This window comes from Acanthopagrus latus, chromosome 21 (genome assembly GCF_904848185.1).
Source record: "Acanthopagrus latus isolate v.2019 chromosome 21, fAcaLat1.1, whole genome shotgun sequence".
NCBI lineage: Eukaryota > Metazoa > Chordata > Actinopteri > Spariformes > Sparidae > Acanthopagrus > Acanthopagrus latus.
Genome location: NC_051059.1, coordinates 25,344,817 through 25,368,443, shown reverse-complemented (window position 1 = coordinate 25,368,443; position 23,627 = coordinate 25,344,817). Strand labels below are relative to the sequence as shown.

At 42.8% G+C, this 23,627-nt stretch overlaps 1 protein-coding gene across 4 annotated transcripts in view; it reads left to right on the top strand.

The window, feature by feature from the left end:
* LOC119011177 (extended synaptotagmin-2-like) overlaps positions 1 to 23,627 on the top strand; it is a 41,242-nt gene that overhangs the window by 13,431 nt on the left and 4,184 nt on the right. The window contains exons 3-17 of one of the 4 annotated variants that reach the window (XM_037084104.1): positions 552 to 593; positions 2,017 to 2,151; positions 2,638 to 2,714; positions 3,063 to 3,135; positions 5,646 to 5,735; positions 12,656 to 12,711; positions 16,992 to 17,112; positions 17,599 to 17,775; positions 17,931 to 18,013; positions 18,451 to 18,499; positions 18,750 to 18,839; positions 18,946 to 19,041; positions 19,922 to 20,023; positions 22,065 to 22,127; positions 23,261 to 23,335. In XM_037084104.1, the coding sequence (XP_036939999.1) occupies positions 552 to 593; positions 2,017 to 2,151; positions 2,638 to 2,714; positions 3,063 to 3,135; positions 5,646 to 5,735; positions 12,656 to 12,711; positions 16,992 to 17,112; positions 17,599 to 17,775; positions 17,931 to 18,013; positions 18,451 to 18,499; positions 18,750 to 18,839; positions 18,946 to 19,041; positions 19,922 to 20,023; positions 22,065 to 22,127; positions 23,261 to 23,335 (1,329 nt within the window). The remainder of the gene's footprint in view (positions 1 to 551; positions 594 to 2,016; positions 2,152 to 2,637; positions 2,715 to 3,062; positions 3,136 to 5,645; positions 5,736 to 12,655; positions 12,712 to 16,991; positions 17,113 to 17,598; positions 17,776 to 17,930; positions 18,014 to 18,450; positions 18,500 to 18,749; positions 18,840 to 18,945; positions 19,042 to 19,921; positions 20,024 to 22,064; positions 22,128 to 23,260; positions 23,336 to 23,627) is intronic. The other 3 variants (XM_037084105.1, XM_037084106.1, XM_037084107.1) reach the window with 3 other exon arrangements.

Genomic DNA, 23,627 nt, shown 5'->3' with positions numbered 1-23,627 from the left:
AAAGTTGGTCATCTTGGGAACAACTCAGCCAGCAGGATAGATGTCTGCAAAAACACAGATAACTTCTGTAGGTTGAATTTTTTCTTGCACATGAACCAATTGGTTAAGGTCAACAAAAACTAATACAAATACTTGTTTTGGTCGCTGCGGAGATGGTCCGACTTCCTGTGAATTAAGGCCAGTTTTGTCTCCACAACAATGATTGGAAATTTACGCAGGTCTCCTTTTAAAAACACCCAGCATTAAATAAATATCCAGTGGCATGAATGTAACTGTGTTCGGCTGTTTGTCTTATAATAACAGCACCACTATCAACAAATGTCACCTTGGACGTGTCTGTGGTTTGCAGGAACGTTAATTGCCAACATTTATATCCAGACAACTGGGCTGATGGGACGCTCAGCAAGAACACAACATTTATTTTCATTTAGTTAAAGTCTTCCTTCGTTTCTGGTTCTTGTCTGTGTGAAGTTAGATGAGCTGGAGCGAACACCAACTGTGTCACATTTGAATAATGATTCTAACTGTTCCCTTTCTGTCTGTTATTGTAGGTCCATTATCCAGATGTGGAGAGAGTGGAGTGGCTGAATAAGGTACACACACACACACACACACACACACACACACACACACACACACACACACACCTCTCTTCTCTCGCCCACTGCTTTGCTCTACATCAGGCGCTCTGTTAGCCTGTGAGCTAACAGAGGCAGACAGACAGGTAGTGTATATAAATAGGATCTGAATCTGGAGCTCTGTGAGACCCTGACCCAGTGCTACCAGCTCCCCCGAGAGAGACCGAGAGTGGGAGTGAGAGTGAGAGACAGAGGGAGGTGGAGAGAGTGATCGAGATTTATCTAAAGAGAAGTAAAGCAGGAGAGAGAGAGAGTGGGATTGGAAGAGCATCACTTACTGTAAAATGTTCAGGTGGATTTCCAGTAAGAAGTTAATGGATGCAGACGAGCAGGAAAAGAGCGTTTTGATATCCACACCTGATGCAGTCGCGGTATTCATGTTTACAGTCGTGCTCGTATTTGTCTTTTGCAGGTACAGAGCGTCTGATTTAAGCACAGAACATCAATAATAATCCATTTAAATTGATTTCCAGATGTATAAATTGTACATTTGAGGCAGTTTGAGGCGGCGGCAGGATGTTTTTGAAGGTTCAGTTCACCTCATATACAAATGCACACATTAGCCATTTCTATTAGTTCAGTCCCTCTTTATGCATTTATGAACCGTATCTTCATTAGCTCTTAACTTAATCGACTGTATTGCAGAAGTTTTCCAACGTGAATTCATTCGTCTGTCTGCAGTGTTTCTCATTCGAGCAACATAAATCCGTGAGATGCCAGATCTTTCCCACGAGTAAAAAGTTAGTTGGAGTGCTATTTGTTCTGGCATATTTAGGTATTTCCTGTAAAAACAAGCTACGGAGGAGGGATGTGTCACGGTAATCAACTGGCATTAATCAGCGCTGAATGTAACGAGGGGATTGTCTTTGCCAGATTTGGCTCCTGGCATCCCGGAGCTGAGTCAGCTAATACGACTGCTCCTTGTATGGCTAACTGCACCAACAGGCTACATGTAGCAGCAGCTAGCAGTCATACAGAAATGTTATTCAGAGGTTTTCACTGGTTATCAGCCGTTTAACAAGTTAAGCTGTCTGTACAGAGTTGGGGGAAGCTGGAAGACAAACCAGAATACTTTTCTACATAAAATATGACATATTTCGCCTTAAACGGTGGATTAAATTGTGTTTTTGTACATTCATTCATGATGTCCGACCCAGGATGAGTCATCAATGTTGCTTTGCAGTTTCCAGGAAATCACAAACTCAAATATACCTTTTTAAGAATACCTAAAAACAGACTTTTCCTTTGCACAACAACTAATAATATCACAGAGATTGTGGCGAGTCATCCGATACGAGTTTTAGCTCCAACCTGCTGGAAACCACCTGGGCTCTGGACACTGTGTCTGACTCCCTCTGCCTCTCTGTCCTTCCCTCAGACGGTGAAGCAGATGTGGCCGTTCATCTGCCAGTTCGTGGACAAGCTGTTCAGGGAGACCATCGAGCCGGCCGTGAAGGGCGCCAACCCTCATCTCAGCTCCTTCTGCTTCACCAAGATCGACATGGGGGACAAGGTGATGAGATGACACACGGGAGGAAGAGACTGTGACGGCAGATGTCTTGTTGGTGGATCTGTTAGTTTGAATTAACTGAACGAAAAAGTAAAACACATTCAGAATGAAATGCTGCTGGACTTTAAAGATGTGGTTACTTGTACCGAGGGGGCCTAACCATGGAAAGTTACTGTTTGAAGTGCAGGTTTTTGGATCTTTCATTGGAGTGTTTCTATTTGAATCTGCTCTGCTGCCGTTGAACTTCCAGTGAACTGAATTTTATACCCGGCCTCCATTATAGGACGATGTCTGCGGGAAGACAAAAGCAGCGAAGTGAAGTGTTCTCTCCTTCTCTGTTAGCTCCAGACTGTCCTCACGCTGAGCCAGACTGTGCTCACATTTCAGAGTACAGCATCACGTGTCGACAACAAACAGCAGATCTGAAAGGTTTTAATCGAGAGATTGAAAGAAAGGCTGGCTCATTTGTACCCCTCTGTTTTTCTGCAGCCTCTGAGAGTGAACGGGGTGAAAGTTTACACAGAGAATGTGGACAAGAGGCAGGTGATCATGGACCTGCAGATCAGGTACGCAGCAAACCTAATCTAACAGGTTAAAGACTGTAGTTAACAGCTGTTTCAAGACATTTCTGACCCTTTTTAACCCTTTGAACTCTGCAAATAATGGTAATCCAGTGCCTGCATTGGTATTTTTCCTTTTTGGGATGTATGTTCAGATGCTTCATATCCCTGAAATCTATACAACCTGAACTAAAAGGTTAAGCAAGTCTCTAAGCAATGCTGTGCTATATTAGAATAAGAAACATGAACAGAATATTTCTAAACGCTGCTGCAAAGTGTTCCTGTGGTCGCCTGCTCTGATTCACGATACAACATTAATCCTCTCGTTGCATTTTGTCTCGGTCGTCCTTACAGCTTCGTCGGGAACACAGAGATCGACGTGGACATCAAGAAATACTACTGCAGAGCTGGAATCAAAAGTATACAGGTACGACCGCAGCAGTGTGTGGATGTACAGTGTCGTTTTCCAGATTTAACTCTTGAACCACATGAAATCTCAGCTAACGTCGATGGAGCTTGAACAAGAATATTAATATTCACTGACATACAAAGAGACTTTGGGTCAGATGTGGACATTTAAAGGCGGTCGCCCTCATTCCTTCGACCGTGACCGCTGTAATGACCCGCGACCTCTCCGGAGACACTTTTACATAATGTGTTGACGCAGGGCTGATAAAGGAGATGTTATCTGCTCGGCTGTTAGCGAGAGGATCAGGCCATATTTGCTGTTCAGAGATCAGAGAAAGTGAGTGGAGGGAAAGAGTTTGAAAGGTTTACAGGGAGAAACAGCCGCTTGTATAAGACAGAGTCAATATTGGCCCCTTTGTGTGTTGTTTAAATCCTTCTAGCTGCCGTCAGCGGCGGGATGTGTGTGAGCTTTTTTCATCCGCCGCTGAAGAAATAAGCAGCTCAGACACTAAAGATGTTAACTTAGAGCTCATCAGCAGCGATGAGTCATTCAGGAGGGAGGTTTTCCTGAGTTTTCTTCCCCTTTAAATGTCAAACTACATCAAGTTTCTTCTTCTCCGTGATAAATGGATCCTGACACAGTTGTTATCTGCTGCACATGATTTATAAAGCATCTTCAGTCAGGCGGGATTAAGCTGCAGGAGGGCGACGGGGGATAAACACGAGGCTATCTCCAATCTTTCCACTGCACCCATTTTGATGAGCAAAATGTTGGTATTTGATTACTCAGAGTGAGCAAAGACCAAATTTGGTGATGCAGGCGGTCAGACTGCATATCTGAGGTTTGAGTCACTGCAGCCGCTGAGAAAGCAGCGTCCCTAATAATGAAAAGCTCAGAGAGGAAACATTCGCTTTTCTTAAGAATTATCAGCCGTGTCTGTAATTTCAGCTCGACGTGAAAGAAGCTTTGCCTCGGCTTTAATCTCCACTTTTTCTTTTGAGAGTTCGGTGACTGATTTAAGCCCAGATCGTCTCTCTCGAGTCCACCGGCTCGAGTTTTATAATGCCGGCATTTCACGGTCTGATAAACATGGAGACAGCCGAATGTCAGGAGAAGAGTTTGGGCTCCAGATGACGTCATAAAATGAGGGTGAAGTTACAAAACAGAGAGGTGAGGATAAAGTGTGACGTTATGCCTCCTTGTAGATCTATACCTATGTTTCTAGAGCTCTCCCAGCTTTTAGTCCCTTAAATCGACTAATTAAACTAAAAATACACTTGCATCTATTTTCTGAATCGAACAGACAAATACAAATTCACACTTTCTGGATTTAAGGTCCTCACTTTGACCGTGAAAAGACAAGCTCCTCGTAAAAAACACAAAGAGGAGGATGCTGCTGATGTCCGACTCTCTGTAAATCACCTCCATACTCTTTCCCCTGTCTTCAAACGGATCTCTGCCGGTCTCGTCTTCAGTCCCAGTCTGGTGTCCAGCCTTGCTCACTCTCAGGCTGTTAAACCCTGGCTCCTCAGCTAAACTGGGCCATAAGCTAATTAGCTAACGGTAGCTAGCCACAGCTATAAGAGCAGCAGTCGATGGTTACTCTGGTGATATGCTGCCCTCTATGTTTACTCGTTGCCTTCGAATTCTGGCCATTTTTTACAGATTACACCTTTAAAATAAAGACAAATGGCAGCAGAAGAGCGATCCAACACAAGCAACAATTGGACACATGCACCAGGGTGATTAGGAGGCAATTTCGTGGTTGTTTTTTTTTTTTTTACATTTTTGTTCATTAGCATCAGCCAGCCAATTAAATAATCAGTTGCCGGACGCTCAGGTTAACACAACGCTTTGTTGAAAATTGAAAACCGTGAGTGTTTGTGGTAGAAACTCTCTCACACTTCTAAATATAACCAAGGCGCTGCTATTAAAACTGAAAACAGCAACGTGTCGTACTCTGCGCTCCATCAGGGCTCATCAACGCTTTGCTGATATTTGGGAAGTGTAGTTGTTTTATTCAAGGCTACCCATAAAGCCCTTCACTGCAGCATGTGTCTTCGGGAGACATTCAATTCAGTTATAGTGAAAATGTCCACATGACCATATTAAATAGGGTTAATTAACTTCAATGCTGTTTTTGTACCAACTCTTAGCACAGAGTTAAAGACAAGCAAGCAAATTTAGCAGTGGTGTTATTTTAGTTTGCCTGATTTAAGTCCGATCTCAGACTATTTTGTAATAGAAAATATATGATATGTCTGCTAGTGTTTCAACTATGTGGCTTGTTTTGATATAACAAGTGAAAGGTTTTTAGTACAGAGGTGAGTCTCTGGATTTTACTTGCCAGGTTGTGAAAGACCACAAACAATGACTTATTTATCTCTTGGGTCGACTCACAGCGAGAAACAAAAGGCAGCTAGTAATCACGTCATCTGTGACCTTTCATGAAGTCTAATCTCTGCGTTATAGATGAGATACACAGCGTCCACATCGCCGATTCATAATGTTTCTTGTCCTCTGTCCAGCTCCATGGAACGATGAGAGTGGTGATGGAGCCTCTGCTGGGGGACATGCCTCTGATCGGAGCCCTGTCCGTCTTTTTCCTCAAGAAACCAGTGAGTATCCCGACCTTTGACCTCTTCCTCTGACTCTGTCATGACACGCACAGGCAGAGTGTGTCTACTGAAATCCTCGAAAACCTCTCAACAGTTTGCAGAGTTCAAACAAGCCTACAAAACCTACAACACTCTGGCTGACAGTGTCCTTTAATATCTTTGGACATCCATTTCTTGAGTGTTAACATACTGTATGTGTTTTCCGGATTATGCAGCTATGTGTGTTCTGCCAAACAACAGCATTTTCCACTTCAGTCTTCCTGAACATTTTCCCATCAGCAGTCTTCATTTATCAGAGCATTCCTCCTCTCTGACTGCCGTCTTCCTTCCTGTGCCTCAGCACATTTTATCTTCCAGATTCAGGCATTTGATACTGGTACCCACTTTTTTTTAAGAAAAGGAAGCAGCATCAAAAGCCTCAAACAGAAATGAGAAATTTTCTGCTCTCCTCTAAAAAAAGGTATTTTCATTCTGAAGTTAGAAGACAGAGTAGCCGTAGACGTTTGTGCATCTGAGAATGATTTGATCTTTTTCTTCTGTCAACTTGCAAGAGCTTGTTTGAGATCTCAGGCTGAGATTGAGCAAACACGATCAAGTACAAATACAAGAAGAGAAGAGAGCTATTTTAGGGATTTTAGTCTGGATCAGGTTTTTGGTTTTTTTTTTGCACTCAGGAAGATGTGTTTATTTATATCTTCTGCATCTGGGTGGAGTCGACTGATAAGCAGTCGTTCAGGCGTTGTTGTTCTTAGATGCTGCATCTTTCCATCGCGCACCACAAAGGAGCCGACATGACGACTGTCACATCAGACACGGGACCGTTTGTTCAGTGACGGACCGTCATGGGGCTTTTTTCAGAACCAGTTTTCTTTTGTTCACATTATTGAACACGCAGTCGTGTTGTGACAGACATGTTGCCTGAACAGCTGAGTTCAGTATCCTCCTAGACTCGTATTTATTTATACATGTGGCATCTGAAATGTTGTCCTCCTGATTCTCCATACTGTAATTTACTGTGTTGGTCTTTCCTGCACACACAACATCTATAGCATGTCGGTCTTTCCTGTGACCTTGGCAAAGAAACTGGATTATTATAGACTAAATGCAAAATCAGTCAGATTGTGCTACATGTAGGGAACTATCACAAGTGAAGGATCAACTTTAAGGAAGTAAAACCCTATAATTAATACAAACATACACATGTTACAGTTATTTGGACTATTGCATTAGAAACACATGAGCTCCAGACAGCTCGTGTCGTGGCTTTCTTGGTTTCAGTCTCAAAAGGAGAGCAAGCAGCAAAACTCAAAACCCTCAAACCAGTTTTGGTGATAAAATAGATGAAATATACTTGTTTACAGACAGTTTGTGTTTATAAAGGTTATAGAACAATCAAAGAGCCTTCGGAGATCATTTTGCATTACAGCAAATTTAAAAGCATTATTGTATCTTAAGTACCACGTTTCTGAGCGACAGTCATCCTTTTCTTACATGACTCATTCTGTGAATTCCCCACGCTACCTTGCTTCTCTTCCTGTGCCAGCCTGGCAGAGCAACGTTGTGGTCTAGAGCGCTAACTAGGCCACAAAAAGCTATCCGCCCACCTTTGTGGTGTTGCACACACACACGCAAACACACAAACACATGCCAGTGGGTCACATGCGCTCATACTCTGTACATTTAATGTGTCACACGTCCACGCAGATCAACACGGAGTCATGAGAGAGAATAAGTCTCGCGTTAAGATTAAAGATAAACCAGTTTCACACATCTAGATCAGTTTACTGGTGTTAGTAAGCGGCACATATCAGAGTGAACTGTGTCCTCAGTGGCTACGTAGCTCAACACTGCTTGTGTAGCTCGACTTGTATAACAGAAAGCAGCTGTAACAAACTAGATATGTGGAGAAGAACGTGGATATTTACTAGTGCAAAGGATCAGATGAATTGCATTATGGGAAGAGGAGGATCCAGCGTGTTAGGAGCTTCCCCTGAGCTGAGATCTAAAAGTCAAGATGTCCCCAGTTGTTTTCTGTAGTACAGATAGTACAGACAGGATGATGAAGGCCTCACTCACCCTCCTCTCCCTCTGATTGGCTCACGCTGAGATATTTATCCAGAGCCCTTGATTAACGAGAGTTGTGTCATTTCTGTTTTGTTTTTTTAAAGCGATGGTGGACAGTAGAGCCCCTCAAAAGCTCCTCAAAGTTAGCTGCGAATACAAGCAGCCCAGTGCTGTAAATCAGTCAGTTAATACATTATGTGTCAACTATGAACTTTCTGAAGGCGTCTTGAACTTTGAAGAGCTGTTGTGACTCGGAGGTGGCGTAGAGCAGCTCAGTCCTTTGTCATCCTCGGAAGAAAAACACGGTTTTCTTGTACATGTGACCGTCGAAGGAAAAACTCTCTTGGTTTCTGTTGTTTTTCTGCAGATAAAACAAAATTAAGTACTCAAAAACAAGGAGCAGCTGGCCACCATCGCCTTAATGGCCTCGTTTTCACACAGGAACACCCGACCATGTCGCCTTCTGCCGTCCCTGTCTTATACACACACACACACACACACACACACAGACGATGAAAGGCAGCCGTCCCGCTGCTCTGAATATCTACACTGCAGATGGGAAAATTAGAAGGAGTCTGTCTGGGAGGCTGAATCACAGGGAGCGAGGAGCTGCCACGGCACCACAACAACAAAACATCGGAGGGTCGGACTGTGAAAAACAAAAGTAGCTCTCAACATTTAACATCCTGCTGAGCGCAGTAGTTCTCGTGTGTTTGCTTGACATACAGCATTTCCTTCACCTTTCTTAAGAGAGGGCAACACAGATCATCAGCTGCAGGCGGACGTGACAGCTGATAACGTAACGGTGAGAGACATTTAGAAGCCCGTGAATGCTGTAACCATTTGAATAATTTTACACCAGACTGCCCGAAGCTCCACCTGTCTCCTACTGTCATCCGTATCCTGTTTACAAAACCACTGAGAAGAATTGCACTTGAATACAGTTTTGACTGCAGGACGTTTTACATTTTTTTTATTCACTGGAGCCCCTCGTCCATCACTGAACACGAGTCTTGGGTTTGACTTCCTAACTTATAATAAGCATGATTTTTATTTATAAGCAATTTCACGTGTCTGTTTTCCGCATTGCTCTTCATTTGCTCCAGTTGTAATAACGGCTTCCAGCATTTGACATTTTAAGCCTCTTTCATAACCTCTTCAACTCAACAGTCACTCTTAATCTCTCACACACACACACATGCAAATATGGGCACACACAATCCTTTCTCTGACACCGTACAGTGGCGTGTTTTTAAACGCCGACATCACGTCCACGTGTACGTATGTTAACCTTGACAGCCGTCACCCGGCTCGCGCTCCTTACATGGTCAGTGGACTGGTGTTATTTTGAGCTGAGTGCCTTCCCAACATGAGTCTGGTGATTGTCTTGTGAGCTTGACGCTGCAGTTTGTGTAACGATGATTGAACACTGACCAGCAGTCGGTCCAAATCTGCAGCAGGAACACTGCAGCCCGGTTCACAGTGTAAAACAGATAATAGCGTTTCTTGGGTCCTATTGATCTGTTTACCCTCTGAAAATCAATTTATCCTGATCATCGGGATAAAGACCGGCTCCGTCTCAACCTGCATCACTCAGGCCTGGTAGCCGCTGCTCGCCCGCCACACCCCAACTCCATCTGGACCTCACCATATTTTGGAAATTGGACAGTTACATGATGAGAGTCCTCTTCTGCATGTGTTGCTAAAAGTATGAATGAGTAGATAAAAGTTGCATGAAAGAGTGAAGAAGGAATATGAAAAGTTAGAAAAGCTTAAGGATACAGAATTTTGTGTAAGGCAGGAGCTGAACTGCATGACTTGACCAATGGCTGGGCGCGAAACTGCGTTGCTGACATAGCTCGGTAAAAAGTCGGCTGAAGGAGTATGAATAATGCCTGTCTGGGACCCTTAACGTGACTGAAAACTGTGGGATGTATAAAGTACGAATAAGCAGATACACGTTGGGAAAAGATGTAGAAAAGGAATATGAAATATAAGAAAAGTGGGATTGGTTGTAAGGATACACAAAATAATGTAAGCTAGGAGCTAAACTGCATTACTTTGTCAGTGGCTGGGAGCTAAACTGCATTGCTGACATAGCTCGGTAAAAAGAAGTATGTCGGCTGAAGGAGTATGAATAATGCCTGTCTGGGACCCTTAACTTGACTGAAAACTGTGGGATGAACTGTATTGCTTCACTAAATACAGGGACTCCCTCCACAACAATGCAACTAGAAGGGTTACATGCAGATACCACAGTCGTAATACAACTCCCACTGCTGTAATCTCTGCTGCCTGTACTGTAAGGCAGATTGTAGTACCCGTCTTAGCTGGTACTAAGAACTGATACCAGTTTTAATCACTATATTCAGTAGATGTCAGGGTGTGTCAGGTGTGTGTGCCGTGATTCAGCCTTGCTCAATGCTGCTGTTGGACTGTTGGACTGTTGGAGGTTCCTGTCTGACAAACGTAATGACATAACATTCAAAATGTGACTTCTCCTTATAAGCAGGGTTCCTCAGGTAACCCACTTTCATGCTCAGGTGTTAATATCTGGGTTAGAAAACCGTGTTAAGCCCCCCCCCTCATTCTGAATATGAGAACCCTGGTTGACATGTGTAAAATGTACGTTCCTGAGTGTGGTGAACGGACGTGTTCCTGCCTACGGTGTTGGGTTTCTTCATCTCCGCAAACTCGGATTTGCACATCTTTTTATGTAAGTTGTAGTGCACAACAAGCTCATTGTGGAGGGCGGCACGTCTCGTACAGATTATCATTCCATCTCTCCAGACTGTTTTTTTCCTGTCTCTACTTGAACTCGCTGAAAGGCTCAGTCACAGAGGGTTGAAAGGGTAATAATAACATCTTATCTTGATGAATGAAATTGTGAAAAGTACTTTTATAGGCTCCATCATGATTCAATATTTTTTTATTGTAATCTCTCTGAAAGCCTGTTGGATGGATAACAAAGACAAATCCAACAGGTCATGGACTCGTTGTTGCAATAAGAGTTTATAGATTTCTTGATGAATGAAGAACGTATGACAGTCAGTTATTTTGAATGAAATCTAAAGCAAGCCTTGTGTAACTTTATCTTTTAAAAAAAACACACGGTTCTGGTTATTCGCTGTGTGTCCACTGCTTAATTTAGGTGATTATAAGGTAGGAGGTGACATTGTATGAGAGATGTGGAACATTAGGTTTAAATATATACATTTATTTTACATAAAGTACGAATAAGCAGATACACGTTGGGAAAAGGTGTAGAAAAGGAATATGAAACATAAGAAAAGTGGGATTGGTTGTAAGGATACACAAAATAATGTAAGCTAGGAGCTAAACTGCATTACTTTGTCAGTGGCTGGGAGCTAAACTGCATTACTGACATAGCTCGGTAAAAAGAAGTATGACGGCTGAAGAAGTATGAATAAAGCCTTTCTGGGACCCTCATTACTTGACTGAAAACTGTGGGCTGAACTGCATTGCTTCACTGATAACAGGGATCTAAACTGCCTTGCTTAACTGCTAAGTATGAACAAGCAGACAAAAGTTAGGAAAAGGTGTAGGAAAGAAATATGAAACGTTAGAAAAGTGGGATTGGGCGCAAGGATACCCAGTATAATGTAAACCAGGAGTTAAACTGCATTGCTGACTTTGTTGAATAATGCCCATAATATATAAATGATGTGGGACATTAGATTTAAATGTATATATTTATTCTGCTAAAAGTATTAAAAAGCAGATAAAACTTTAAAAAAAATGGGTGATTGGTGTAAGAATACTCAATATGATGTAAACTGGGAGCTAAACTGCATTGCCGACTTCAGTTGAATAATGCCCATATTGTATGAAAGATGTGTAACATTAGGGTTTGAATATATATATATATATTTTTTCTTTTGCTAAAAGTATTAATAAGCAGATAAAAGTTTTAAAAAGGGAGATTTGGTGTAAGGATACCAAATGATGATTTAATCTAGGAGCTAAACTGCATTGCTGGCTTAGGTTGGTAGGAAGAAGCAGCTGAAGGACGATGAAAATGAATGTCTGGGACCCTCGTTACTTCACTAATTACAGAGAAAACATTGCTTAGCTAATGTCTGGAAGCTAAACTGCATTGCTTCACTACTGACGGGGAGCTGAACTGCATTGCTGAACTGTTGTCTGATAACTAAACTTTGTATAAAGAAGCAGCTGAAGGAGAAGTTGGAAAAGTTTGAATGTGTCTTCGATGAATGATTTTTTTTTTTGTTGTTAATGTCACACACTTCCTGTCTGTGTGAAGGCTCAACCCCGGCTGCTCCCCTGTATTGATTATTGGGTCGATTTAACTAAAGTTTGGCTCCTCGGCTCCTGCTGTTGCTGCTCTGCTGACTCATGACGCTGTCAGAGACGAGCTGATAATGTCTAGAAGAAGACCTCGCCGCTGGGAAACTTCGGAGAGCAAAAAAGTTTCAGAGTGACAGAGAGTGACCAAAACCTGAGATCCAAAGTTTCACGTGTAGAGTTTGACCGACTCAGGCTTTCAAATCGGATTAATTACTAATATTTAGTTCCATCGTCATTCATCACAAGTGACATTAAACAAAAGCTGCTGTCTGGGAGAAATTTCAGTCATTTAATAGGAAGTAAATTTCAGAATTGTCTCCAAACATGAACACAAAATCTCAAACTATCAGTGTTGTTTTATATTTAAGTTGCAGCAGGAATTTTGTGGGTTAAATACAGCTGATGGTCTCCTTTAGAACAGGAGCTGCTGTGGGACCAAAAGGCGACTCTGAATAATAAAGTTAGTTTGTGGTCAGTTTATTAAATCTTTTTATGAAAATCTAAATCATGTTTCTTCTTTATTTCAGTTGCTGGACATCAATTGGACGGGACTGACAAACATGCTGGACATTCCTGGTGTCAAGTAAGTAACTGTGTCTAATGATGGTGTGAGTCATGACTGTGTGTTTGTGTGTGTGTGTGTGTGTGTGTGTGTGTGTTTCTATTTTAAAATCTGCATTTGCATGTGTGTGTGTCATGTGTTGCTCCGTTCATCCATTGATTTTAATCAGAATAAATCAGTTTACTTTAAGAGCAGAACGGTCTCTCACACACACACACACACACACACACACACACACACACACACACACACACACACACACACACACACACACACACACACACACACACACACACACACACACACAGCTGCTCTCTCTATTAGCCAGCTAGCTCTCTGAGGAACTGTGTGAGGAAGTGTGTGAAACACCTGGTCATGATTATCAAAGCAATCTGTGTGCGTGTGTGTATGACTGTGTGTGTGTGTGTGTGTGTGTGTGTGTGTGTGTGTGTGTGTGTGTGTGTGTGTGTGTGTGTGTGTGTGTGAGAGAGAGACATGATGTCATAACTATTTCGTCGCCATGAGAACGCTCTCCCTCAACAGCCTATGTTTGGATCCCTCTGCACACCCCCGGGGTTAAATGCTGCATCAACGTCTACTTCCTTACCTGTCATCTGGCAATGCATTATGGGAATGACTGACCTCATATGACACTGGATGGAAATATATGGTTCAGCGTCATGTCATCTGGCTCGTACTGACAGCTGCTTTCGAATGCAAACGTCGTGAGGCTACAGAAAAGACGTGAGAGCAGCTTGTTTAACCGACATACGGTGACACAGATTGGCACTCGCCCTCAAACGTGCTGTATAGTTTCTTTTAGTGACTCGCTGGTTGATACAATAATCAGTCATCAGAGGAATTCAACAACACAGACGCTCCTTATTACATAACTTTCTTTTTGAACCACAGGAATCCATTCTAACATACCTCTTCTGAACGGTGCAGCTGCTTTCTTACTGCTGTCTCTGTTGTGTAAAAGACGTTTTTCTTCGTTGTGTTTCAGTTTAAATTATTCAAGTTATTTACAGCAGAAAGTCGTCTTCTCTCCGCACTTATCCGGTGCTTTGCTTTTGTTTATTGGCACATTACCGCCTGCCGTTAGACCAGCGGATTAGTTTGACACCGTTGGTAGGAACCCACTTGTGCTCCGAGGCGCTGCTAGAGGTCAGAAGCACCACAGGTTACCTTTAATAGAGCGATCGCTGGCACGGAGAGCGAGGCTCGCTGCCAGTTTGCCCGAGCGGCCGGCTGCAACACAAATCCTTCTGCAGCCCTAAAACGCTGTTAAGAGTGAAACGAGAAACCTTGAATTATGAACTTACAAGCTCTTATATAACCTTTTGTTTAGTGAACTGTAGGCCCATTGATATTGGTTACTTGTAAAACTTTCTCAGATCCTGGAAACTATATTTATCTTTGTGTGAGAAGTCTTTTCTCTCCTGTGTCGTCTGCAACTTGGAAGCAAATAATTAAGATGAAAAAGCTTTTTTTTAGAAAGCAGTAGATAAGTTAAAACACATTGTCTAGTCCTGATTAAACATTTGTGGCGTTCATGGATCCGCAGTATTGAACGACCTGATTCTTTCTCTGCTTGCTGCGATCATACTTTCCAACCTTGAAACCTCAAAATTAGGAAATAATAAAAAGGAAATAATCAGGACTTTGAAACTACAGCAGGTTTCTGGCTGACTTCTTTTACCTGTGTCAACATTTAAAGAATGAAAATGACAAAATAAGTCAAATGAAACTGCATTTTTAGGTCAAATCTTTCAGAAAATAACACAGAATAATTCTCCCTCTTGCATAAATGTACATAAATTTGTGGCACAAAGTCATATTCATCACTTTTTATTCATTCAATCAGTTTTTGTTTGTCAGCCTCTCGACAGGGATGCGACCCCCTCGTGACTGACAGAAAAGTCGACGTGGCAGATCTCACAGACTTCCACAGACTTTCACTTTGAAACATGTGCAAGATACGGGATTTATTCTCTCCAGGACAGCTGAAATTTGTTTAAATATTCTCCTTCCTCTCTGTTTCTCTGTCCGAGTTGCAACTGTACAGCAGACTAGTGTGAAAAATAATAACAATATAGTAACAATATAGTTCCTCTTCTTCACGCTTCAACCAGAGAGCTGGAAATAAAGTTTTTTGCTTTGTTTTGTCAGGAAACCCTCCAACGTTTCACTTAAATTCAGCCTTTTAATAGAAAACTGGAGGTTGAGTCGCTGTTGGGATGATACAGGAAAAGCAATTATTTTAGTCCTTGTCAGAAAGATACGACACGTGTCGACTCTTCACTGTAGGAGAAATTAAAAAACCATGCGGAGCACTCAGCGCTCTCTGGAGCGTAACATCAGCAAACATCCTGCTCCATCTGTAAAATGACAAAATGAAGTCGGCGCTTTTGAAGAGACTTTCCCCCCGCGGACACGCAGCCGGAGCCGTCTACCGCTCAGGCTCTTCTGCTGAAACCATTACGTTAACCACCGGATCACAGAATGGATTATGACCCTTATTTTTCCCTCCGCTAAGTGACGGTATTTATAGCAACGTGATTGTGAAAAGGAGAGGAGGCCGCAGACAGAGATGTGATGTCGGGCTGGATTCAAAGTATTTCCAGGCTCCACTTGGAGGGAAGACACAGCAGCAAGAACACACTTCACATATAACATAGAAACACACTCAGACAAACGCTTTTATTGTTTTTGAGGCCCCCTGTAGAGAGCTGAGGTTAAACCAGATCAGGTGCAGATCCAGAAGTTAGATCACACAATATCGCTGCAACAAAGGCAGTTCAGGGCATTTTTTAGGAGAGTTTGGAGAGTTCCCAGACCTGGTGTTGTTTCCCCCAAGTCGTGGATGTTTTCGGTCGCTTTTCCTCTTTAAATGAGCTCCAAACTGCTGCGAGATGCTTCTTAAGTGACCACGTTTCACTCAAAACTACAAATGTGAAGCTGTGTGGAAAAGAGGCTGTTAAAGCGATCCACCGAATAGTTTACAGGGGTTTATTTCAGTCTGGACTGTTTCAGCTGACATTGCCTTCGATGGTTAAACCTGCTACATGAATTATTTAGATGTTTGTCTTGTTTTTTTAATTGCACTTCCATCGATTGTTTTGAATCCTCCCAGTCCAGATTATAGATGCGAGCAGAACAACCGGGCCTGAAGCTGGTGTACTGTTTGTTTTCTGCTCTCAGACTCACTGCGGTTTCCAAAAGACTCCGCCCTGAGAAATGTAGCTCTCCTTGTTCGACGGGTTGGAGGAAAATACCACTCTGTGTGTGTTTGTGTGTGTGCATGTATGTGTGTGTGTGTGTGTGTGTGTGTGTGTGTGTGTGTGTGTGTGTGTGTGTGTGTGTGTGTGTCTGCTTTGAAGATCTGCCCTCGCCACACCCTCCTCACTCGCTTCCTGTGTGTTAGCGTGAGGGCACTTTTTTAATTTTCTCAGTGATGAAATTGCAGAAAAATCCTGAGGTGACCCTCACCTGTGTGTGTGTGTGTGTGTGTGTGTGTGTGTGTGTGTGTGTGTGTGTGGTGCAGCATCCAACATCTATCTGGATTTAATTACGTGTTTAGTGGGCGTGAGGCAGACCAGGGACCAGCACATCAACACTAAAATCAATTTTGCATTGCAAATTCTCCTCTGAAGCTGGCCCTGGATCAGCTGTTTGAGGTTTATGCAGGTAGCTGCTGCCCTCTAGAGGAGATGAGGTGAAACACCTCAGGATTGTTGTCTGTAGTCATACATTCATGTGTGAGCTGAGAATGAAATGAGAGACGCAGCTCCAATTATTTAAATGCCTTCAGCTAATAAAATGAGCTGTATTTATCCTCATGTTGCAGCCTCAGCAGTTTGTGTGCATTTAAAGGGGCAGTTCACCTAAATCACACTAAAACAAATCATCAGAACTTCTTTCATTGACTTCCATGTTTTCTCTCCTCCTCTTCCTCCTCCTCTTCTACCTCCTCCTCTTCCTCCTCCTCTTCTTCCTCTTCCTCTTCCTCCTCCTCTTCTTCCTCTTCCTCCTCCTCTTCTACCTCCTCCTCCTCCTCCTCCTCCTCTTCCTCCTCCTCTTCTACCTCCTCCTCCTCCTCCTCCTCTTCTACCTCCTCCTCCTCCTCCTCCTCCTCTTCCTCCTCCTCTTCTACCTCCTCCTCTTCCTCCTCCTCTTCTTCCTCTTCCTCTTCCTCCTCCTCCTCTTCCTCCTCCTCTTCTACCTCCTCCTCCTCCTCCTCCTCTTCCTCCTCCTCTTCCTCTTCCTCCTCCTCCTCCTCCTCTGTCCATCCTTCTCAGTGGTTTGTGTGACAACATCATCCAGGACATCATCTACAGCTTCCTGGTCCTGCCCAACCGTCTGACCATCCCTCTGGTGGGAGAAGCTGAGCTGGCCCGGCTCCGCTTCCCCATGCCCAAGGTAACACACACACACACGCACGCACACACACACACACGCACGCACACACACACACACACACACACACACACACACACACACACACACACACACACACACACACTTAAACTGAACCTGTGCAGTTGTCTTTGAACCTGTCTGATGAAATGAAGTGCTCAGATTTCCTCTGTAGGCGTCGTTGCACCAGCAGCTTCTTATTTTAGAGTAAATTACTCATTCTGTTCTGTTTGAGTGAGCAAACTTCCTCCAATCTATTTTAGTCCTCAGCTGTTTCCTCTTTTCATTTGACCGCAGGTTTTCTTTCAAGCAACTTAAGTTAGCTGTTTTTTAAGGATTGTTCCTCGTGACTTGAAGGTGCAAGTTGTCCTTTTTTTGTCAAAGGGTCCATGAACAGTAAAATAAAATAAAATAGAATGATGTATCTGTCGCCCTCCTCTCCTGGTCCAACCTCTTCTAACTCTCTTTGTCACCCGCTCGTCTCCTCAGGGCATCCTGAGGATCCACTTCATCGAGGCCCAGGACCTGCTGGGTAAAGACAAGTTCCTCGGAGGGCTCATCAAAGGCAAGTCGGACCCGTACGGAGTCATCCAGGTCGGGACTCAGCTCTTCCAGAGCAAAGTCATCCACGACACCGTCCACCCGAAGTGGAACGAGGTGTACGAGGTGAGCCAGAATTTGAAATCGTACATCTGAATTTGTGTTTTCCTGCAGCGTCAGCGGACTCATGTTTCTGTCCTCTAACACCTCCGTGTGTTTCTGTCAGGTCTACATCAGTCCTGTGTTCAGAGTGTGACGCTCATGTCTTTGTGTTTCTACAGGCCTTAATATACGACCACTCAGGACAGAATCTGGAGATCGAGCTGTTTGATGAAGACACCGACAAAGACGACTTCCTTGGAAAGTACGATTTCCTGATGGCTCAACAAAACATCTGATATAACTTCACATACCTGCTGTGTCTTCATGTTTATCATGAGTGAAATCACTTTTTATCAGATCATAAAGGCCAAAACAGTTTGGATCATTTTCTCCATTGATCAGTTAGTTGTTTGCTCCATGAAATTTCTGGACCTTTCATTGAAAGCCCAAAACAACGTCCTCAAACATTTTGTTTAGTCTATGACTTGAAGATTCCAAATCATCGTCTTGTTTTTGCTCCTAAAAAAGTGTTTTTAAATCTTACTTGACATAAAGAGTTTGTACGTATCAGGACTTGACACCTGATGGTCGTCGTTTATCGGAGGACAGAGGCGCTGAGGAGCTCACAGCGGCGTTTAATTGATATGTTCACAAACCTCCAGTTAAAAGTTTTTGTGTTGTGTGCGACTTGTTTTTCAGCCTGCTGATCGACCTGGCCGAGCTCCAGAAGGAACAGAAGGTCGATGAGGTAAATCTGCATCACTTCCTGTCTGATCTACAGCCGTTAAATCTGCTTTTAGACTCAGAAACCAAAAGTTGTTCTGGATATACATTTGCAATAAAGTTTTGAGGATGTAGAGAAAAGTCAGTTATCTGTGACTTCTGTTTCTCTTCCCGTCTCTTTGTTCGTCAGACAGAATTTTGCTCTATTGGTCAGAAATAGTCTGTATAAAAGATCAAGATCTTGATATTAACAGTGACCTCGTGTTTGTCTTCAGTGGTTTGTGATGCAAGATGTGGCCACAGGGAAGCTGCACCTCAGACTGGAGTGGTTATCTCTGCTGCCCACACCTGAGAAGCTGGACCAGGTACAGAACCACAAACCGCCTGCCGTCTTCTTCTTCTTCACACGAAGCCTCGCGGGATCCATCGAACCAAAAACTAACTTGACTTCTTTATTTTTTTCGGTCGCAGGCGCTGACGAGCATCAAAGCCGACCGCTGTCAAGCCAACGACGGCCTGTCGTCTGCGCTGCTCGTCATCTTCCTGGATTCGGCCAGAAACCTGCCTGTAAGTAGCTCTGGTCCAAACTCCCAGCATGCACCTGCAGCATCCGAGAGTCAACGAATATGACGACTGTAGATATTTATTAAGACGTGGTGAAGAAAAAATGCAAGATGGTGATTTATTGATGCTTCTTCTTTCAAGGAGAGCTTATTTTCAGCACCATAACAAAGAAATATTTACGTATAGGAATGATAAGTATCAAAATACTTCTTTATTATATATCTTTTTTCCTATATTTTTTCTCTTACATACAGTTGAGCTGTTGTTTATCTTTGTTAAAGGGTTTCTGTTTGGTCATCAGCAGCTGGCAGCATTGTGTTTTTTCTATTTGTTCATCCCATTCTTGTGAACTTGATGTCTCAGTAACACCTCGGGGAGGAATTTCTTTTAAATCTGGCACAAACTTGAAGAAGAACTGATTGGATTTCAGTGGTCAAAGGTCAAAGATGTGCTGCAGAATATAAGTTGCTCTGGATGGATTAAAACAAACTGTCGATCTACATTCAGACAGAGTTCTCGCCACAGTCTCACTTTTATCTTCTTTTCTGTTCTGTTCTGTTCTGTTCTTCACTTCGTCTCGTCTTAAAGGTTCAGCAAAGTTAACACAAATGATTCAAATAGTAAACATGCAAAAGATTGTTCTTTGCAAATGAAATCAATCAATGAAGAAGGAGAAGAAAATCAGCAGGTTAATCGGTAATAAAAGAGTAAGTTTCACAGTGTAGTATAAGAATGTTTCCTTGGGTTTCCTCCAACGCTGCTAATCAGTTGTAACGAGATCGTCACAGCAGAACTTTCTTTCTGCCGTGCCGCCTTCACCTTCCTCTTTTCAGCCTCCTCTTCTCCTCTTCTTCTTCTCCTCCTCCCTCCTCCCCCTCTGAAGAGCGTCTTCGAGGGGAACTTGGGCTCTGGCTACTTAAAAGAGAGGCGGGCGGCGGGCCTGGTGTTCTGCGAGAACACGGCCTCTCTCTATCGGACCTTATTTGTGAGTCCGCTGGCTGTTTTCTGCATCCTAGTGTAGTTCTAACCGAAGCCGAGGTGTGATTACTTCTGCTAGAGCTCATCTTCCTTTTGTCTTACTTTATGCTCGTGTTTTTATTCAAAAAGGTTTGAACTGTTTTGCCTGACGAGCATGAATCCCCCCCCGCTAGTGCATGAGTTGAATTCATTAATATTGTTATTGGTCATGAATGTTACTTGTTGGAGTTTGACTGATTACAAAGACGAGGAACATGACGGGAAATAAGAGCGAAAAATGAGGAAACAACGCCGCTGTGAGACGTTCAAAAGCATCCTTCCTCCTCTCGCCGAGCAAACGGCTTCAGTACATCGTATGTTTTTATCATCAAATATTCGGAGATAAAAAGTCCTGGAAAACATAAAGATATTTTTATTTCTAGACTCTTTTTTTGTCAACAATATTCTCAAGAAACGTAGAGATGCTTTTTGTCTGTTTCGTTGCTGAAACACTTCATATTTTTCACGTTGAAAAAGTTCCAAGTTTCCAAACATCCAGATAAGATTGATGCCGTAAACGTCCTCCGCCTCCCGCAGCTTTCAAGGATTGGTTGTTAGTGTTTTACGTGTGATTTATTTTGAGGGGAAGGAATGCATTTTGATCGTTCGGATTATCTGAGAGCAGGGAGGGTGAATTCTCTGGATTGCTTTCCCTCCATCCTTCCTGTGTGAGGTCATTGTATGTGAGTAGAGTTTCTCTCCCCTTCCTCCTCCTCCAGCCTCCCCCTCTGTGGTGGGTTCTCCCCGGTCCTGCCAGCAGGGGGCAGCACATGGCTACTTTCTTCATGCATTTTAAAGGGAATACACAGACTTTTTTGACAGGAAGCGTTGTAGCGTTCGTCAACAAGTCTGTGTGTTGCTTAAAAATCGGACTCTCTGCTCGCTCCGCTGATCTGACATGAAGCGAACTGACCCAAATTATTCATGTGAGATCAGGAACTAAAGATGAAGTCGGTTTTGTTGTGTCATTTTGAACGTTTTAACGACCGTAAAGTCGTGCTTTTTTTCTCTTCAGTTAGATGTTTCGATCACATCCTGAGATACGTTAACATCATGTGTCCCAGTGTGATGATGAAAACAGGAGTGTGACCTCATCACCAGATAGTTTTATTGTTAATTAAAAGAAAACTCCACCACTCCTGCATCGTATAAAGGAAGCTGCATGTAATCTGATAAATTGTCTGCAGTGCATTGTGGGTAATGTAGGCACCAGGTTTTTAAAAAGAATGCATGGAATAAAAAAGGTGATATCTCTGTTTCTGCTGTGTTGATTTTAATCTTTTTAAACTGCCCATAATGAGTCCAGTGACCATACAGCAGTGGAAACCTGCTGCCTACATTACCCACAATCCACCTCTGATTACATGCCGTTTCCTCTGGAGCCATTAAAGGCTTCATGCTACTATTTTTGACGTGTATACACACTTTAATGTGTAAAACTGGTGGAGTTACCCTTTAAATATGTTGCGTGTGACCTTCTGCAAGAGGAGGAGCTTTAACACCAACAGATTTATACAAATACACAAATATTTATATATGTCGTAGGATTATCAGCACAACATGAAACCATCTGAGCTTCTTCTCAGCCAGAACGATCTCTTGTCATTCCCTCTTTCTCCATATCAACCATGATCTCATGTATTCTGACTAGAGTCCGACCAGTTTGTTGTACACTGATTTATTGAGGATCATCAGCTTCATCAGCGTCGTGACTCCAGCACCGGTCGGACTCTAGTCGTGACCTCATGTCCATGTTTAACTGGTGACTGATATTAACCATGTGATCATCCTCCATGTTGTCTCTCTGTCTGTGTCCCCATGTTTTGGTGGTGGTGGTGATGGTGTTGGTGGTCCTGGTGTGTGTTCATCATCCTCCTCCATCCTGCATGCCCCTCTTCCCCCTAATAACCTGCTGGTGTTTGTGTGTGTGTGTGTGTGTGTGTGTGGGTGTGTTTGTGCGTGTGTGTGGTATGCTCTCTCCTGCCTTATCCCCGGGGGAAAAATCAAAGCGCAATCCGTTAGAGTTCAACCAAGCGGGGCTGAAGAAGGCCTCGGTCAGTAAGGCCATCAAGGTAACGACACGGTAACGAAGCACCGACATACCGAGGAGGGAAACTGAGGAGCACAGAGACAGACGTTCACTCTGCGTGGCCAAAAGTATGTGGACGCCAACACGTTATTGATCTGCTGCTACAGCTAACAGCCTCCACTCTTCTGGTTCCAACACCAGGGAGGTGTCATGTTGTAATAGCAACAGTGCTATATACTTTTGGCCACAGTGAACATTGTAGTTTGAATGCGAACATGGAAAAGTCTTTTAAAAGCTGCATTGGTGCAGAATTCCGATGTGTGGAAGTTTATCAATTTCTCAACTTCCTCTGGCTGCACACACAACATTAAAACAAAATGTCATGTTTGTAATCAGTTTGAGGTCTTTTCACATTAGAGATTATAGATAAACTCAATAGTGATCCACCGACAAACCTGTTAACATTTTGAAACACGACCATGATTCAGAGCTCTGTTGTCGACGGTCTCCACCGGGGGGCGCTGCTGCGACAGGAACTGCACCTGCTGACTGACCTGCTGCTGTGAAATCATTAACAAACTCCACTAATCACATTTGTTGACTAAAAGCTGTTCACCTGTCTTTAACAATGTGTGTTGTAAATAACAACATTGTTGTCCAAAACACATTCACACTCTTTGATTCTAAAAAACCTTTTTCCTCCAAACTGATCTGGTTTGTTTTACAGACTTCCTGTTTCAGAGACATTTAACTGATAAACTTTACTTTCACATATAAATCAACACATTTTAGCCGTCACGTGCTGAAATGTGTGAAGCAGCTGTGGGTTGTTTGGTATCACGGTAAAGTTCTGATACCTTCGACCCAGAACGCACAGTATGAGCTCAAAATGTGAATTTTGAATGCTCAACACAAACTGCAACGCTACATTTCATGTTTTTGTTAAAGCATTTCCCAGTGTAATAAACATTATAGAAGATTTTGAATGATTAGTTGCATGTTTTTTATGATTTTACATAACATGAAAAAGATGCTAAATCTAAAGCTAAATCTTTATAAGTGCATCTTTTTTGTTTCAGAATACTTTCCTGTGATTTAACTTCTAAAATACATTTGTAATTTTGCTCGCCGTCACTTTCTCTTGTTTGTAAAAACCTGTTCTTTCTTCTTCTGCAGTCCGGTAAAAAAGTGACCAGTGATCCCAGTCCGTTCGTCCAGTTCACAGTGGGACACAAGTCGTTCGAGAGCAAGGTGAGACTCCAGAGTAACATTAAATAAGTTAGTATAATAATGAATTATTGTGAATCCTGTGTATCCTCTTATACTTTGGGAATCTGTTACTTGCTTTCTTTTCCAGGATGAGATGGATCTTTGCAATTTGCTTGATTTTTCTGTTCATTTGTTTGTTTGCAGATGACACGGTGCCGTTTTCGCAAGATTTTGTTTGTTAAAATATCTTTAGTTACATATAAATTTTGCAGTTTAGCAGGTGTTTGTAGTCTCGCCCCTCTGTTTCCCTTCCTTCTCACTCCTCTTTGTTTGT